Source organism: Chionomys nivalis, chromosome 22 (assembly GCF_950005125.1).
Source record: "Chionomys nivalis chromosome 22, mChiNiv1.1, whole genome shotgun sequence".
Taxonomy (NCBI): domain Eukaryota; kingdom Metazoa; phylum Chordata; class Mammalia; order Rodentia; family Cricetidae; genus Chionomys; species Chionomys nivalis.
Window position 1 is genome coordinate 39,948,180 of NC_080107.1, and position 18,555 is coordinate 39,966,734.

Sequence of the window (18,555 nt, forward strand, 5' to 3'; positions counted from 1 at the left end):
ATGTAGCCCAGAGCCTGAAAGTAAGGGTGCATGATGAACACCCTAAGGACTAGGCAAGGCATGAGGGGAGGAGAATGTGAAACCCCAGAGGGTCTTTGACCAGGGCTGCCCCTATAGGGATAGGTAAGCTCCAGAGGCCTCGGCCAAAACACCTTAGCATGAATGAAGCACAATTTTGAGTGTGATGGGTGTGGTAGTGTACACATTTAATCCCGGCACTCAGGAGATCTGAGTTCCAGGTCAGCTTGGTCTACTAGCAAGTTTCAGGACAGCTAAGGTTGCATAGTAAGACCCTGTCTTAGGACAAACAAAGAAAAGTAATTTTGAAGCCGGGCGGTGGTGGCGCACGCCTTTAATCCCAGCACTCGGGAGGCAGAGGCAGGCGGATCTCTGTGAGTTCGAGATCAGCCTGGTCTACAAGAGCTAGTTCCAGGACAGGCTCCAAAACCACAGAGAAACCCTGTCTCGAAAAACCAAAAAAAAAAAAAAAAAAAAGAAAGAAAAGTAATTTTGAGTGAGTAACCTCTAGATATGTGGAGCCAGGGGAGCTGGGAAGGGAAGCTGCTTGTGCCTGAGACACACAACCTATTAGAAACCTGTCCAGGCCGGGCGGTGGTGGCGCACGCCTTTAATCCCAGCACTCGGGAGGCAGAGGCAGGCGGATCTCTGTGAGTTCGAGACCAGCCTGGTCTACAGAGCTAGTTCCAGGACAGGCTCCAAAACCACAGAGAAACCCTGTCTCGAAAAACCAAAAAAAAAAAAAAAGAAAAGAAACCTGTCCAGAGGGGCTGGAGTGAAGTCCTGAGTGAAGGGCCTGTCTGGAGACTTTCAGACACATTGCTGAAGAGTGTCCCAGTGTGGTTAGAAAGTAGAGAGATGCACCAGTTAACGTGTGGACTGTTCTCAGTGGCAACTGTTCTCAGTTTCTGTTTGTGACATTCAGAAATTTGGGAAGGTGACCCGGTGGAGGATAGAGGACAGGCAAAGGAGTTGGTAAGGGGGTAAGGTACCCTAAGGGAAGAGGAAAGGAAGAAAGGGAGGAGAGAGAGAGGAAGGGGGCGAGGGAGGAGGGGGGAGGAAGGAACGAACGAACGAAAGAAGAAAAGCAAGCAAGCAAGCCCGAGTAGGGGACCAGAATGCCAAGGGAGCTGGTCACCGGATGGGCATCTGGGGACACAAGACAATTTGACTTTGTCCTACGGTTGGCAGGACAAGGCAGACGGTCCCAAAGGACCAAAGGTAGAACTGGCAGTTGTAGGGACAGAGGCCTCAGTGAAGGAGAGCGCCCAACTGTCTGGAGCCTATAATCCTCTTGGGGCATTCCTGATGCAAGAGAAGGGAGCCCCAGACTCAATGGGCGCCTGGAGCCAGGGGACTCTCAGTGAAAAGACCGAAGGGAGCAGGAGGGGCTGGACCTTCCCATCCTTACGGGTGAGGCTACCTGGGTACAGGATCTGTGCAGGGCGCCACGCTCCGCCCTCAGAAAAGTGGCTGGCAGGGCGGGGCACAAATGGATTGGAGAAAAGCCTCTACCGAAGCCAGAGGGGTGGGTGGTGGGCGTGGAGGCAGGGGGATCTTGGGGAGCAGAGGTGGGAACCCTAGCCGGTTCTCCCGGTGCCTGGTCACACCTCCCGGGCCCCACTCACTGGCGGCGCCCGCCCCACCGTAGGAAAAATCAAACTGGACTGGTGGCTTCCGAGCCAATCCCGGAGCAGATGGGCCAGTTTCGACCAATGGCCGCCGTGAATATTAATGCGAGCTGACGCGGCGGCGAGGAGAGCTCCATTCAAAAACCAGCAGCTATTGTGGCGGGGCGCGCGTGCCGTACAGGGCCCGCCTTCTGGGCTTGTTGGGGACCGACGCGGATGGAAGCTGGGTGCCCATGGCGGTGGCAGCGATGGCCGAGCGTGGCCGCTTACCGCACGCCGCGCCCGGAACGGAGGGGCTGCCGCGAGCTTTCCTCCAGAGCCTGCGCACCCTCTTCGACATCCTGGACGACCGGCAGCGCGGCTACGTGCACCTGCGCGAGATCGAGTCCCGCTGGCAGGGAGCGGACGCACGCGAGCTGCCCTGCGGCGTCCTCGAGGGCCTGCGCCAGGTGGCCCCCGCCAATGGCTACCTGACTTTCGAGCGCTTCGTGGCGGGCTTGCGCACCTCGCTGCTGAACGCCAACAGTGCCCCGAGGGATCAGGCACGCGTCGCTCCCCGGTCTGGGGACCAACCTTCGCTGCAGCAGCGTCTGATGTTCGTACCGGCCGACGAGCCGCGGACTGTCCTGGAGAGGAAGCCTCTGCCCCCGAGTGCGCGCCCCGCGCCTGCTGGCCCCAGTGGCACCTCCCGGAACCCTGAGCTACTGTGTGTCCCCGCGGAGGCGGCACCCTGTCCCAAGGAGCCCGAGCGGCCCCTGAGTAAGACCCTGGAGCGAAGCCCGAGCGCAGACGCGGGTGAGTTTGGGCGGCCCCCCAGTCCCACCTCATAATTCCTGGGACCTGTGCTGAAAACTGGAGACCAACAGGGTCTCCTCAAGAGGGATGGCGATGGGAACCACTGTGGGCAGGCCCCAGAGCCTAAAACAAGGTTGGGACCACCTGGATGGAAAGGGGCTTCGGCCCGTGCCTGTGATACCAGGGCCAAGAGCAGGTCGATAATTCTGAACACCTAGGAGAAGCCCTCTCTGTCTCAAGCCTGAGTTAGGCTCTGGAGCATCTGCGGCGGTGAGAGGAGGCACGCTCTCTGCTGTACCTGCCCTATACCTGGGGACATCTGGGCCCGCATCCTCATTTCTGTGTGGCTGCTTGGGCACAAGTTTCTTCCTAAAAGCAAGCATCCTCTAACTCGTCCTGGAGGTCCTTCCAGTGAGACACCCTGCAGAGACAACCCGGCCTGCTTCTCCACCCAGGCAGAGGAGGTGCGGAAGCACCCAGCACAAGTGCTGAAGAAGGCTGGGTGTGTGGATGCTGAGGGGTGTATGTGCCCTACAGCCAGACACAGACCGCAGTCTCTGGGGAATCCAGCAGTCTCCTCTCCCTCCTTCCGGTCTAGTTGGCAGGGACAGGAGACTGTTGAATAGCCCCCTGTCTGCCTTGAGAACAGGACCTGCATTATAGCTAAGCGTGGAGGCAGGTTCTCAGAGGAGCCCAGGGCCTCTCTGCAGCCCTGCAGCCATTCATCCTGTGCACAGCCCTACCAGGTGCAGGGCTGCCCATCAGTGGCAGCTGCCAGTCCATTTTGCCACTGGCCACCGCTCTGCCAGCCTCACCAGACCTCTCCTGCCTCAGCCATGTTTTACTGCCTCCCTTGTGAATTGATAAAAACATATACACACACACACACACACTTGTGTGTGTGTGTGAGAGAGAGAAACAGAGAGAGAGAGAGAAACAGAGAGAGAGAGAGAAACAGAGAGAGAGAGAAACAAAGAGAGACTGCTCCACTTGTTCAAGCCCTGACCCCCTGTTCCTGTGGTAGGGGAGACTTCTGGACATGGCTGGTGTGGCTGTGAGTTTGAAGTCAGCCCTGGGATGGGTCTTTGTACTGAACGGGCTCACAGTTTGCCTGTGGTACTGATCTGTTCTACCTTCAGTGGCCCTGGCTCAGTTACTTCTGAAGGTCATGTACTCAGGGCCCACAGCGTAGGAATATTTAGCCCACCGCTCTGTAAGCCTAAGGCCGGTCTCTGGCTCTGACGCATTTATGGGTCAGCCCAGACCCAGTAAAGATGACGGTGTGGTTGACAAAGCTTGCTTTGAAGGAGCCACAGAACCGCATTAGCCATCACCCCCATGGGAGAGTCCTCCCAACACAGATATGGCCTCAAATTCCCAACCCTGTGGGAAAGAGGTTTATGTCTCCTTCCTGTGCAATCAGATCCAAGTGTCACAGGGTTCCTTCCTAGAGTTCATTGCCGGTACCTGCTTTGGCCCCACCTTCATGAGGCAGTATCCTTCTTGCGTACCTCCCATGGCCTCACCCTGAATCTGCAGGCTGGGACATGAACTTTGAGGCCTGCTTGGAACTAGAGTCTCTGTTATGCACAGCCAAACACAATTATTGTCTCTGTCACTCGTACGACAGTTGCAGGGGTGATCCTGATGCCAGGGATAGGGTTAGGGATCTGGGGGAAGATACCCTCCTCTCTACCTGCACCCACTTTTGGTAGATGGAGAGGCACTCCAGACGATGTTCACAGGGGTCTGTGGCACATATATGCACACCTTGCTTTATACTGTGGTTCTTTCTGGACAAGAATTATGTCTCCATCACCAATGGAGGATTGGCTTCCTTGCTACCCTGTGCTGTGCCACAAAGCCCCACGCATTTGAGAAAGGGGAGGGACGAGCCAGAGGGTTCTGCTAGTCCATACCTTTTGTTTCTTTGTTTTGTTTTTCTGAGACAAGATCTCTCTACACGCTTATATTTGGAACTGGAATTCACTATGTAAACCAGGCAAGCCTTGAACTCAGAGATCTTCCTGCTTCTGCTTCTTGCATGCTGGGATTAAAGGCACAGTATACTACCACGCCCCGGCCTTACCAGCTCATCTTTTACACGTCACCCTTTGATACCCTTGAGAGGTATCCACTATGGTTTTTTCAGGCACTGGGGGAGGAGTGCAGGAAAGAGCTGTATTCATGCCCTCCCTCCTACCCCTCAGGGAGTTCACAGCCCTCCTTGAGGCAGGTGAGGGAAGCAGGGCAGGCAAGAGGAGACTGAATCTCAGTCAGGTACAAAGTCAACAGAGCAAGTTCATGGATCAGGATGACAAAGGTTCCCAGGACAGCCCTGGCCCCTGGGGTTTGTGTTATTAGAGTAAGCTGGAGGGTCCCTGAAGGGCTGAGGAACTGGGATGAGATGTTATCAGTTAGCTGGAGGGTCCTGGAAGGGCTGAGGAACTGGGATGAGATGTTAACAGAGTTAGCTGGAGGGTCCTGGAAGGGCGGAGGAACCCATTATGCAGGTCCAGAGCTAAGTGATGACCCCGACTGTCTGCTACAGGCGCAGCATCCTGTAAGACCCTGGACATAGGTGAGGCTCGGCAGGCTCCACGGGCTCGAGGTGAACGCCGAAGGCATACCATCACCAACGGTGTGGACTGTGGCCTGGTGAGAGGGGCCACGACTCTGAGGGACTCTCTGTGTTGTCCAGAAGGTTGGAAACCACGAACCTGGTTACTTGGGGAACCCCTGTAGGAGAACTGGTTAGCTCTGAATCTCTCTCTCCTGGGCTTGAATCTGCTAGAGGGAAGACAGGCAAAGTCAGGCAGAGGGTGGAGAAGTGGTTCTTTAGGGATCCCTGGTGACAGAGTTTGGGCCCCTGCCCTGCCTACTTCCTGAGCCTCTCACCTCTGCAGGCCAGCTTAGGGCACAAGGAATGGGGTGCTGAGTTGCCCTTGGGGAACTGTCAGTAGAGAGGCTAGAGGGAGGCCAGTCCCCATTATCACCTTCATCATCCAAAGAGGAGGAACTGAGCTATGTTCTCCCAGGCGTAAGTTTGAACCCAGCATCATACACTGGTGCTTCCGAGTGTGCATTTGCAAACCCCCTGTGTGCTGACCCGATGCTGGTGCCTGTGTGCTGGTCTGCCTGTGCACAGGTCTCAACTCCCACACCCGTGGCTCCTGGAGCACACAGGGGTGTGCACGTATGCCTAATGCCGGTCTGCTTGCCGGCATGCGTCCATTCCTGTGTGCACGTGTGTGTTATAGTTGAAGCAGATGAAGGAGCTAGAACAGGAACAGGAGGTGCTGCTGCAGGGCTTGGAGATGATGGCTCGCGGCCGAGAGTGGTACCAGCAGCAGCTGCAGCGTGTGCAGGAGCGTCAGCGCCGTCTGAGCCAGAGCAGATCTGGCGCTGTGAGTGTGGGGGCACCTTTGCCAGCCGGACCCGAGTTGCCCCGGGTGGGCTCCCTCTGGACTCCAAGCTGAAGCTTTGGAGGAAGAGGAGTGCCGGGTGCCGGATTCTCCTCACGGCCGGGTGTTCTCTGCTTCTCTTCCAGGACTTTGGGACTGCAGGGAGTCCCCTCCCTCTGGGGAGGTTACTGCCCAAAGTACAGGAGGTGGCCCGGTGCCTGGGGGAGTTGTTGACTGCAGCCTGTTCTGGCAGAGTGAGTGTTCTGGAGGCTCCCGGGCACCCCTTGTCCTTGTTCTGGGTGCTGTGCCCAGAAGAGGCCTGTCTGATTGTGCGCTCCCACAGGCTCTGCCCTCGTCTTCTTTGGGGCCCCTGGGCTCCACCTCTCCCTCAGCGCCAGTCTGGCAGCAGCAGACCATCCTCATGCTGAAAGAGCAGAACCGGCTTCTCACTCAGGTGAGGTGTGGGAAGATGGGGCTGGGGCTGGAGGCCCTGCAAACCCTGACCGCCCCGCCCCCCTGCCTGTCCGCCCGCCCACCCAGGAGGTGACCAATAAGAGCGAGCGCATCACTCAGCTGGAGCAGGAGAAGTCTGCACTCATCAAGCAGCTGTTTGAGGCCCGGGCTCTCAGCCAGCAGGATGCTGGGCCTCTGGACTCTACCTTCATCTAGCTGGTTGTATCTCGCTAGGATGTGCACGCGGACTTAGCCCCAGCTCCACGGCGCTGCCGTGGAGCCTGTCTTCTGACTGAAGGTCTCAGAGCTTAGCCCTCAGAGCCTTGGAGAGGGCACCTGCCTCCACTCTTGTCATCTGGGCTGTCCTGAGGCTTGCCCCAGGCTGGCCTGACACTATACAGTGGGTGCTGATCGTAGTAACGCTGTCAGGCCTGAAGCTGCTACTCCATTGTCACTGGATGGCAGAGGACCGTTCCTCATATTTATCTGGTTTTCAGCAGCCCTGGACAAAGAAGGGGGCATGTTTACAGTCATCCTGTCCCCTCTTGTAAGGCTGGGATCTTTGGTATTTAGTAAAAAGTACTGGTTATCCCTAAAGCTACAGAGAAACCCTGTCTGGAAAAACCAAAAAAAAAAAAAAAAAATACTGGTCACACTGGGCTGTATTTCTCATAATGCCCAGCAGAGGCCACTGGCTGCGCTGGGTCCCTCTGCCTGTTGCTCACCATGGTGTTTCTGAGTGAGTAGAGTTTTTGTGCTGAGGGTAGGCTAGGAAGCCTGGAAGACCTAGCTCAGGGGTTCCTTCTCTCCACCAAGGGCTCTAAGACAATCTGATTGTGATTCAGGAGCAGAAGAGAGACATGGGATGGAAGGATGGAGCCCAAGAAACCTCTAAAAGGGGGTTCTGTTTGTGTCTGTTGGGGAGCCACAGGGATAGAAGTCTGTAGCAGAGGCTGAGAAGGAATCTGGCTGCAGCTGGACCAGGCCAGTCTGGTTCCTAGAAATACACCAATAGCTTGGTTTACTTACCTTACCGTCCTGCCTTACCATAACTGTACAGGGGAAGATGGCATCAAGGTAGCTCAGGTATGGCCCTCTCCTAGGGAGGCCCCATCCCCCCAAATGAGCGAGTTTGGACTTCCCAGCTAAGTTATGAGTGCACTGTAGCAGAATACGCCCATTCCACAGGGTGCAGGATTCCCTAGGCCTGGGATCTGCTCATGCATCATCTTTAATGTCCTCCTTGGTCCAGCAGCATGGTCATTGACTCAGCCACAGAAAGGTGAACCAGGGAGCCCCGGGAGAAACTGAGCATCCTTGGATACCTCCCATTGGCAGCTCAGATGGGTACAGATCGGATGAAGGGCGTCTCTGTTCAGTATGGTCTGGTGGGGCCCGGTGCTTGCAACATCATAGGTGAGTTCTGTGGCCTGGAGCCCCTAGTATGGACTGTGAGCATTTGGTAGTGAAATAACCCTGGCGTCTAATTTCCTCCACTGTACTCGGCCTACAAAGCATGCCAAATCAGGTGCAAATTAGTCCAGCACCCAAGCCTTCTACTTCAGGAATTAGTGGTTTCTTAGCTGGAGGGAGGGCTAGATCTAAAAGGCGGTTGTGTTCCATGAGCTCAGAACACTCAGATGAACTTGCCTTAGACCAGTGCCGGCCAGGGACAGGTCTCCATGGCAACAGATTGGGTCTGCCCTCACGCCTTCCCCAAGATGGCCTCCTCGTTCCTTGGGGTTGCCCCTGTACCCTTCCACTCAGGTCCTAAGGATACTTGGCTAGTCTAAGAGGTTCTCCAGACACAGCCTGCTGACATCGAGCACTAGGGCCTGACTCTGCCGGTCCCATGGAGACACAGGTCTCAGCAGCGTCTTGAGTCTTGCCAAACTCTTCCGACGGCCAGGCCATCTCAATCACTGTCTCGCTTTCCTCTTGGCTTTGCCCAAGCGAGTTACCCCATCTACGAGAATCCCTATCTTGTCCACTGGATCCTGTCTAAGCTTGCTCAGGTCACATGGCAGTGCAGAAAGACACAGCTGGACATAGTGGCTCATGCCTTTAATCCCAGCATCAGGAGGCAGAGGCAAATTTCCAAGTTCAAGGCCAACCTGGTCTATAGAGTGAGTTCCAGAACAGCCATGGCTACACAGAGGGACCCTGTCTCAAACCCCGTCTACACACACACAAAAGACGTGGGCAGCTTTCTCCCTGATGTGCCTGTCACGCCTTGAAAGGCTGTGTGCCTCTCCTCACGTTGTCACAGGATTGGAGGTTAAGAGACGGAACAGCACAGGCTCTGCTCTGGGGTGACGTTCTGAAGACCTTTCACCTATCAGGAGGGAGATGGGAACAAGGTGACACAGATGGAATCCAGCCAACATGGCCTCATAGCCTTGGTATTCCAAGCAGGGTGAAAAACGTGTTTGTAGTTTCTAGAATACTCTATAGTTTCTTAGAAGTTTGCGGCTTGGAGCCAGACTGCCTGTGTGGTCCTAAAAACCTCAAGAGAGAACTGTTTTTTTCTTTTCCTGAGACAGGGTTTCTCTGTGTAGCCCTGGCTGTCCTGGAACTCACTTTGTAGGCCAGGCTGACTGGTCTCAAACTCCAATCTGCCTACTGAGTGCAGGGATTAAAGGCATGACCACCACTATCAAGGGAAGACTATCAGTGGTCCTGATAGGCAGAGGCCAGCTCAGTGCTGCCCGGAACCGCAGCCCTAGTGCTGTAGGAGAGGAAAGTATCTCCTGCAGGTTGACCTGTCTAACCTGAGCTTAGCCACACCCCTGTCGTCTTCCCTCTGCTGCTGGTGGCACACGTAGATTCCCAGCTGCGACAACACCGGCTGTCTAGAGACACATCTTTCACTGTTCTCGAGGGACACTTTGTCCCCTGGTTGAGGACACAACAGGCTAAAAGTGTTTTGTGTCAAGTTCCGAGGAGATGAGCTCTTCTAGGCTTAAAAGAATCACAGGTCACAGAAGCTAACAAAAAACAGGATGTGAGGGGACGGGGTACTAGAGCAGTCGGAGCAAATGGTAATGACACGATTCTTGATTTCCTGAACATGTGAACAGGGAGCAACAGCCTACACTCTATTTTACAAAAGGTGCTACCTTTCAAGAGAATAAGAGAATATTAAGCAATAGTAATCAACTTATAGAAATGAAAAATACTGCATTTAAAATGGAAGTCTCGCCAGGTGGTGGTGGCGCATAACTGACCATTCCCAGCTCTTGGGAGGCAGAGGCGGGTGGATCTCTAAGTTCAAGGCCAGCCTGGTCTACAGTGTGAGTTCTGGGACAGCCAGGGTTACACAGAGAAAAACAAAAGTATCCACAAATGAACTAAAACATCAGATGAACACTTTCAGCCCACCCAGAAAAAGGAATTATGAATTTTGAGACAGAGATTAGGAAATTAATCAAGAGAACAGCCCTGGACATCTAGAAAGAATGAAGGAGGTGCAGGACCTCGGCTGGTGGGTGAGGCTGGACTTCCTGGGACAGGATAGAATAGGGACATCCACAGAGCTGGCGTAGTTTTCTAAGATTGCTCAGTGTGTCCAGCCTGCAGCCGTGTGAGCCATGTGAAGTTGAGGCCACGCTTCCCTGAATATGCCTAATCTCCTCTGATGAAAGTTTGTTTTTTTGTTTGTTTTTTATTTGCTTTGCGATGGGGTTGTGTGGTTCTTGAGCATGAAACTCGTGGGTGGCAACATCTCGTAGATGGCATCGTCCTCCGGTGTCAGAGGTTGGACTTGCCCACCAGCCATCAGTGAGTTTGGAGAAGCTCACCCTTGTTTCTACAAGACCACAATGACAGAAAATAAGTCACCTCCTGAAAGCCCCCCCCCCCTACCCAGGGATAGGAAAGTAGAGGAGACTCCGAGGGAAGAAAGGGAAGCAGCCAGAGGGGACAGGAGTCACTGGAAGGGTGATGGAAGAGGGGCATGATTGAGAACCGAGTGTAGTGACGCATATATACAGAAACGCCATTAAGAAATCCAGTATTCGGGCTGGAGGGATGGCTCAGTGGTTAAGAGCTTTGCTTGTTCTTCCAAAGGTCCTTAGTTCAATTCCCAGCAAACACATGGTAGCTCACAACCATCTGTAATGAGACTTGGTGCCCCCTTCTGGCCTGCAGGATACATGCAGGCAGAAAACTGTCTACATAATAAATTATTATATAAAAGCACTTGGGAGGCAGAGGCAGGCGGATCTCTGTGAGTTCGAGTCCAGCCTGGTCTAGAAGAGCTAGTTCCAGGACAGACTCCAAAACCACAGAGAAACCCTGTCTCAAGAAACCAAAATAAATAAATAAATAAATTATTATATAAAAAAAATAGAAATCCAGTATTTGGGCTGGAGAGAGGACTCCATTGCTGAGAGCACTGGCTGCTCTTCCAGAGGACTGGAGTTCAGTTCCAGCACCCACATATCATCTCGGACATGCACACAGTTACAACATTAATGCACGTAGAATATAAAATGGCCAGATAGGGTAGCATACAACTTTAATACCTACACTTGGAGGAGCAGAGGCAAGCAGATCTCTGAGTTTGAGGTTAGTCAGGGCTATATAGTGAGACCCTGTCTCAAAAACAAAATTTTATATGGAAGACTAAAATTAATTTTAAAAAATTAAAGGCCAAAACCATATAGTTATTCACCTCAAAGTCCATACCCAGAGGTGCTATTTCTACAGAACACAGACAGACCAAAACATTTTCAAACAAAATTGAAAGTTTACCATAAAAAAAAAAATAACATCACTAATGGCAGCCACAGATGTATCAGGAGGAAGGTAAGATTCAGGAAAGATTCATCAATAAAAGACAGTGGTGTATAGCAAGTGAACACCAGACAATTGTTTCAAGAAAAAAAAAAAAAACAACACCTCCCCCCCCCCAAGATGGTTTCTCTGTCAACAGCACTGATTGTCCTGGAACTCACTTTGTAGACCAGGTTAGCTTCAAACTCAAGGAGATCCACCCTTTTCCCACGTGCTGGAATTAAAGGCATGTGCCACCACACCCAGCCAAGAAGAAGCTTCTCTGTGGGTTGAGGGCCAGGTGGTTTGACCTGGGATTGCATGATATTAAAATCAAGTAACTGCTGGGTACCACACAGACTAGGAGTGAGGATGGTGTACCAAAGCCCAATCCTCAAGAAGAGAGGGGATTGGGCTCCACCCTTTCCAGGGGCGCGTTTGAAAACCTGTGCGCAGGGGCTGGAGAGAGGACTCAGTAAAGTGCTTGCTGTACATTACAAGGACCTGAGTTCAAACCCCAGCACCCACATGGCGGTGCACGCTTGTAAATCTCAATACTGGAGAGATAGAGTCAGGGGCATCCTTCGGTTTTCCCTGGTCTATCCTAATTAGTAATTTCTAGGTCAGTAAGAGACACCTAGACCTCCATAGGTACATGCACACATGTGCCAACATACACACGAACATGTACAGGCATAAAATGAAAATTTGGATATAAAAGTAGTTGAAATAGGAAAACCTAACTGAACACTGCTTAATAACAGTGATGCTGTTTTGTGGGAGAAATGCAGGACAAAAGAACGGTGATGTCAACAGTGGCCAGCAAGGAGTGACTAGTGACACAAGGCACTTTCAGGTGTCTACGTAGTTCATAAGCAGGGCAGTGTGCCAGTTAACGTTACATCGTCTCAAGTATGCCTGTTAAAATAACAAGCAAACCAAGTTCTATTCAGATAATTACATGGTGTATGCCTTCCAAAGGGGATGCAGATGGGAGAAGGAGGAGAACAATTAAACCTAAAAAAAAAAAAAAAATACATTCACAGTGGCGCGCACACAGTGGTGCCCACCTCTGGGAGGCACAGGGACATACACCACAATGCCCACAGCTGGGAGGCACAGAAGCACACACTGCGGTGCCCACAGTTGGGAGGCACAGGGATGTACACCGCCATGCCCACAGCTGGGAGGCACAGGGGCGCACACTGCGGTGCCCACCGCTGGGAGGCACAGGGGCACACTGAGATGCCCACAGCCAGGAGGCACAGGGGCACACACTGCAGTGCCCTCAGCCAGGAGGCACAGGGGCACACACTACAGTGCCCACAGCCGGGGGACACAGGGGCGCACACTGCGGTGCCCACCGCTGGGAGGCACAGGGGGCACACTGAGATGCCCACAGCCAGGAGGCACAGGAGCACACTACAATGCCCACAGCCGGGGGACACAGGGGCGCACACTGCGGTGCCCACCGCTGGGAGGCACAGGGGCGCACACTGCGGTGCCCACCGCTGGGAGGCACAGGGGCGCACACTGCGGTGCCCACCGCTGGGAGGCACAGGGGCGCACACTGAGATGCCCACAGCCAGGAGGCACAGGAGCACACTACAATGCCCACAGCCGGGGGACACAGGGGCGCACACTGCGGTGCCCACCGCTGGGAGGCACAGGGGCGCACACTGCGGTGCCCACAGCTGGGAGGCACAGGGGCGCACACTGCGGTGCCCACCGCTGGGAGGCACAGGGGCGCACACTGCGGTGCCCACCGCTGGGAGGCACAGGGGCGCACACTGCGGTGCCCACAGCCGGGGGACACAGGGGCGCACACTGCGGTGCCCACAGCCGGGAGGCACAGGGGCGCACACTGCGGTGCCCACAGCTGGGAGGCACAGGGGCGCACACTGCGGTGCCCACAGCTGGGAGGCAAAGGCAGAAGGATCACTGCTAGTTCATGAGATCAACCTACACGAAATGGTGAGTTCCAAGCCTCCACAGTGCTGGGTGGCATGTGGCAGGGAAGCTGGGAGGCGGGAATGCACGCTCAGCCATCAAAATAGGTTATAAAGCAAGAGATAGTACTAATCATAAAAATGACAACTGCCCACAAGGAAGAAATAATTCCCTAGGGAGAGATAACAATTCCGGGCTTGGAATCTCTCTTGGGGCACACAAAGGACATAGCTGTTCCTCCGAGGAGGATGTGCAGTGAGGGAATGAACGCATGAAGAGACGGCCCATGAGCCACATCAAATGCCAGCGGAGACCGCAGCAGGCTCTGTCCTGCACTCCAGTCAGAATGCTTGAAATACACTGGGCAAGCTGGGTGGTGGTGGCACACGCCTTTAATTCCAGCACTCAGGAGGCAGAGGCAGGCAGATCTCTGTGAGTTCAAGGCCAGCCTGGTCTACAGAACGAGTTGAGTTCCAGGACAGGCTCCAAAGCCACAGAGAAACCCTGTCTTGAAAAACCAAAAATAAAATAAAATAAATACACTGGTCACATCACAGACCGGCAAGGAAGCTGAGGGACTCCAACACTTGCACACTGCTGTCCACACGATATGACTTTGCAGTGTGCCAGAGCCGGCTGCCGCCATGCAAAATAGTTTAGCTATTGCTTTCAAGACTAAACTTTGGGTCAGCAAGATGGCTCAGTGGTTAAGGGTACTAGCTGTGCAAGCCTGAATTCTGCTCACTTCTCACACCCAACTGCTTGAGTTTCACCCCCAGAACGTGTGTAAAGGTGGAAGAGAGAACCAACTCCCCAAAGTTGTCCTCTGACCTCCACACATGCACGGTGGCACAAGTGTCCCCCATAATATATACACACGCAATAATAAGTAACAATAATAAACTAGCTTAATAGGTTCTAAACATAAACTCACTGGGACAGTGAAGCCTTTAGCCTGTTTTCCTTAGAGTCTCCAGCTGTGATCCGGGTGGCTACAGATGGCTCATGTGGCTAGAATAGGAAAAGTGAACTGGTTGTTTCATGATTTTTTTAAAAATTCACATTAAGAGCCGGGCAGTGGTGGCGCACGCCTTTAATCCCAGCACTCGGGAGGCAGAGGCAGGCGGATCTCTGTGAGTTCGAGATCAGCCTGGTCTACAAGAGCTAGTTCCAGGACAGGCTCCAAAGCCACAGAGAAACCCTGTCTTGAAAAAAAAAAAAAACCAAAAAAAATTCACATTAAAAATTTCTGACGTTAAGAATATTTTAAATAGGGGCTGGAGAGATGGCTCAGAGGTTAAGAGCACTGACTGTTTTTCCGGAGGTCCTGAGTTCAATTCCCAGCAACCACATGGTGGCTCACAACCACCTATAATGAGACCTGGTGTCCTCTTCTGGCCTGCAGGCATACATGGAGGCTGAACACTGTGTACATAATAAATAAATAAATAAATAAATAAATAAATAAATAAATCTTTTCTAAAGAGAATATTTTAAATAAACATGATTGATTAATAAAAAAATAAACACTAAAATTCATATTCTATGTATAACCGTGTTAATTGTATATGTTAACTTGATTATATTAGGGTATCCAGCTATTTAATCAAGCAGTGCTTTAATGTTGAATCAGCGGCTCTAAGTAAGGCACATTGTCCTCAGTCATATGAGTGAGCGTCACCTGGTAAGGTGACGATCTTAAGAACAAACCTCGCTCCTAGATGGCCTTTGAGCTCAAGGTTGCAACACTGTTCCTCTGCCTGTAGGCTTGCTCTGCAGACGTCAGAATTGTAGCCCCTACCTTTGGGAGCCAATGCTTCTGACAAAAATTTCCCTCCACTCTGTGGTCCAGGTTTTCTGTAGAAGTTTGACTCACCCATTACGTGATTACACTCTATGGAATTTATCCCAAAAACAAGAATTCATTTTCATTTAGGAACATATAACATGTGCATGAATATTCATAACAGCTGTATTTATTTATTCAAACATTTTTCTGGAGGTGACAGATGAAACTGTCCACACCCTGAAATACTATTTAATATTAAACAGGATGGGGCAGAGACTTGAGTGGACACAGAGGAAGCCTATCTCAAACCTGTCATTGTTATTTTGAGATAGAGTCATACTATGCAATTTTGGCTGACCTGGAACTCACTACGTAGACCAGGCTGGACTGGAACTTACAAAGATCCTCCTGCCTCTGCCTCCCAAGTGTTGGTGTGTAATTAAAGACATGTCACCACACTCATCTGAAAACTTATTTATATTAGTGCCTGTCTTAGTTAGGGTTTCTATTGCTGCAGTGGAAAGCCATGATTGAAAAGCAAGTCGGGGAGGAACGTGCTTGTTTGACTTATACTTCGACATCATTGTTCATCGTCAAAGGAAGTCAGGACAGGAACTCAGACCCGGCAGGAACCTTTAGGCAGGAGCTGACGCAGACACCACTGAGGGCTGCTGCTTACTGACTTATTACATATGGCTTGCTCAGCCTGCTTCCATATAGACCCCAGAACTATCAGCTCAGGGGTGGCACCACCCACAATGGTGGCTTTCCCTCATCAATCACTATTTTGTTGTTGTTGTTTGAGACAGGGTTTCTTTGTAGCTTTGAAACCTGTCCTGGAACTAGCTCTTGTAGACCAGGTTGGCCTCGAACTCACAGAGATCCGCCTGCCTCTGCCTCCCGAGTGCTGGGATTAAAGGTATGTGCCACCACCGCCTGGCTTTCTTTTCAATTTTTTTTTTGGTTCCCCATTAATCACTAATTCAGAAAATGCTCTACAGCTGGCCCAGCCCAATTTTATGGAGGCATTTTTCTCAGTTGAGGGTCTCTCCTCTCAGAGGGATGGCAGTTTGTGTCAAGATGACATAAATCTAGCCAGCACAGTATTCGCTGATGTTACATGCATTATTCTATTTATGTAACAGCTATGAAATACTATAATTAGACACAAAGGGAACTGTCAGTGGGTTAGGAGTTAAGAGTGGGAGCTGGGCTGGGTTAGGAAGAGGGAGTGAGAGAGGCCCTTTTGGCCCGGAGTGGTGATTGCCACAGTGGGGTGATGGTTGCACAAGGCTGTCGTGTGATTCGCTATCAGTCTTCACAGCAGGCAGGGAAAGCAATCAGCTGTAACCAGTGCTGAACCAGGACTTCGAGAGTCTGGCCCAGATCAGTTTACTTTAGCCATATTTAAGCACAGCACAATTTTTTTGGGGGAGGAAAAAAGGTATTCAGGTAACAATTAACTCAGTCCCAAGTGCACAACACTGTAAGACATGTTTACATTGAGATTCCTTACAAAGTACATCTGGTTTCTTTCACAAGAATGGGTACTGTTGGCTCAGAGATAGTCCTTAAGATTAGGGTCTGGGGAGTTTTACTGGGGTAAACATAACACCTGTGGGTGTCAGGATTGGCCTGGCCCTAAGATAACACAGAAGTCACTTAGGTTGTTGGAAGGCACAAGTGATCTCACTCATAAGGGAGGGGATATGGCCTAAAAGAACGCTCAAGATTTAGGGGAAAGGGTCTGGGAGAAGTGAAAACAAGAATTCCGGGAGACACGGCAGAGCCTCTCTTATCAGACAGCAAAGGGACACCAGGTTGTAAAACTACATCCTGGCGTTCCAGAAAGAGTGGCTTCACACCTCATTCCACTGAAAAGAGGAGCGGTGTGTTTAACTTTCCTGGCTTCTCCAGGGCTTATCTGTGTCCTCTACAGATTGTCCTGACTGGTGACAAACAAGCTCCTCGATCTCCGACTGAGAGAATGAAAATTCTTGTCCTCTAGATGTATAAGATGTCAGCACCAATGAGGCGGGGAGGGCCCACAGGACTAGGTACGGGCTCTGCAGCCTGTGAATACAGAATTGTTTAAAACATGAAAGAGGGGGCGCTGGAGACATGGCTCAGTGGTTAAGAGCACTGGCAACTTCCAGAGAACCCACATTTAATTTCCAGAACCACATGGTGACTCACAACTGTCCATAACTCCCAATCCCAGGGGATCCAAATGCCATCTTCCGGCTTCTTTAGACAGCAGGCAAGGAATAATCCACTCAAATAGATAATTTTTTTCTTTTTTTCTTTTCTTATTTATTTATTTATTTATTTATTTTTTGTTTTTTCGAGACAGGGTTTCTCTGTGGTTTTGGAGTCTGTCCTGGAACTAGCTCTTGTAGACCAGGCTGGACTCGAACTCACAGAGATCCGCCTGCCCCTGCCTCCCAAGTGCTGGGATTAAAGGCGTGCACCACCACTGCCCGGCTTTCTTATTTATTTTTTAAGGTATATAATTTCTTTTCTTTTTTTGTTTTTGTTTTTGTTTTGAGACATGATTTCTCTGTGTAACAGCCTAGGGTGTCCTGGAACTCACTCTATAGACTAGGCTGGCCTTGAACTCACAAAGATCTGCCTACCTCAGCCTCCCAAGTGCTGGAATTAAATTATCCACTGCCCGGATCAAGTGGATAATTTCTAAGAAAATCTTCTGACCTTCTTAGGCATCAGGCAAGTAGTAATTTGATTCAAGTAGATAATTAAAAAAAATATACAAAATTGACACCCAAGGAGAAGCAGGACACCTATTTAGCCATAGAACCATCAAAGAAGCCAAAACGATAGTAAATAATAGCTTAAAATCTTATGCCAAGAAAATTCCAGGCCTGCATGTAAAAAGTTAAATCCTGAAAAACTAAAGGGGGACATTGCAAAGAAGGAAAAGCATGTGTACCCATCCTGGAAATGCACGGACTACATTCCGCTGTGATGAGTCATGAGGCACACAGGGCTGTTTTAATATTTTATAATGAGTTGTAAAGGATTATGTTAATGATTAAGGAGGAAAACCCATCACCGCCTCAAAATGTGGGTGAAAAGCATGTAAAACTCAGAGCCTGGTACCCACATGGTAGGGAGAGAACCAACTTCAGAAAGTTGTCTTCTGACCCCCATAGGCACACTGGAGTTTGTACACATGCACATGCACACACAAGCAAATAAATAAAAATATAAAAATAAACGAGCTATTAGGCAATTTAAAAGATATGGAAGAGATTTGGATACACATGTCAAGATGCAAGAAATCATCTGAACAGGCTGTGTACCGAACAGTCCTTTTCATCACTGTTTTGCAAAAGACAAAACTATAGAAACAGGAAGGTTTGGGTTGTGGGGGCCCAGGTGTCAATAGTTGAAACCCAGGGAGTCTTTAAGGCACAGGGATCCTCCTCCCATTCGACACGGTGATAATAGATCCCTGTCATTGTACATTTGTGCAAACACACACAAGAGGTAACTAAGTGTAGTGGTGGCTCTGCATGACGGTGCATTGGTGTCATTTGGGGGTGACCATGCCCCTTTGGTGACAGAGGACTGCGTGTGAGCAGGCAGGATGTGGGCCATCTCTGTGGTCTTAATAGTGCTGCTTACTAAAAACAAACGGAAGGAGGAGGAGGGAAGACAGAGAGAGAAAGTGAGAAAGAGAGAGAGTGAGAGAGACAGAGAGAGAAGGAAAGAAACA

At 51.1% G+C, this 18,555-nt stretch overlaps 1 protein-coding gene across 1 annotated transcript; it reads left to right on the top strand.

Moving 5' to 3' along the window:
* The first annotated feature begins 1,805 nt into the window (after positions 1-1,805).
* Positions 1,806-6,873, top strand: Sapcd2 (suppressor APC domain containing 2). The gene is made up of 6 exons (XM_057755443.1): positions 1,806-2,444; positions 4,996-5,102; positions 5,705-5,851; positions 5,995-6,102; positions 6,192-6,302; positions 6,389-6,873. The coding sequence occupies exons 1-6, from the start codon at positions 1,883-1,885 to the stop codon at positions 6,515-6,517; spliced, it is 1,164 nt and encodes a 387-aa protein (XP_057611426.1). The 5' UTR covers positions 1,806-1,882; the 3' UTR covers positions 6,518-6,873.
* Positions 6,874-18,555: the final 11,682 nt, after the last annotated feature.

Coding starts and splice junctions, on each gene's coding strand:
- Sapcd2 (XM_057755443.1), top strand. CDS start 1,883: ATGGCGGTGGCAGCGATGGCCGAGCGTGGCCGCTTACCGCACGCCGCG. Junction 6,103..6,191: donor CTGCAGCCTGTTCTGGCAGA/GTGAGTGTTCTG, acceptor GCGCTCCCACAG/GCTCTGCCCTCGTCTTCTTT. Junction 6,303..6,388: donor AGAACCGGCTTCTCACTCAG/GTGAGGTGTGGG, acceptor CCGCCCACCCAG/GAGGTGACCAATAAGAGCGA.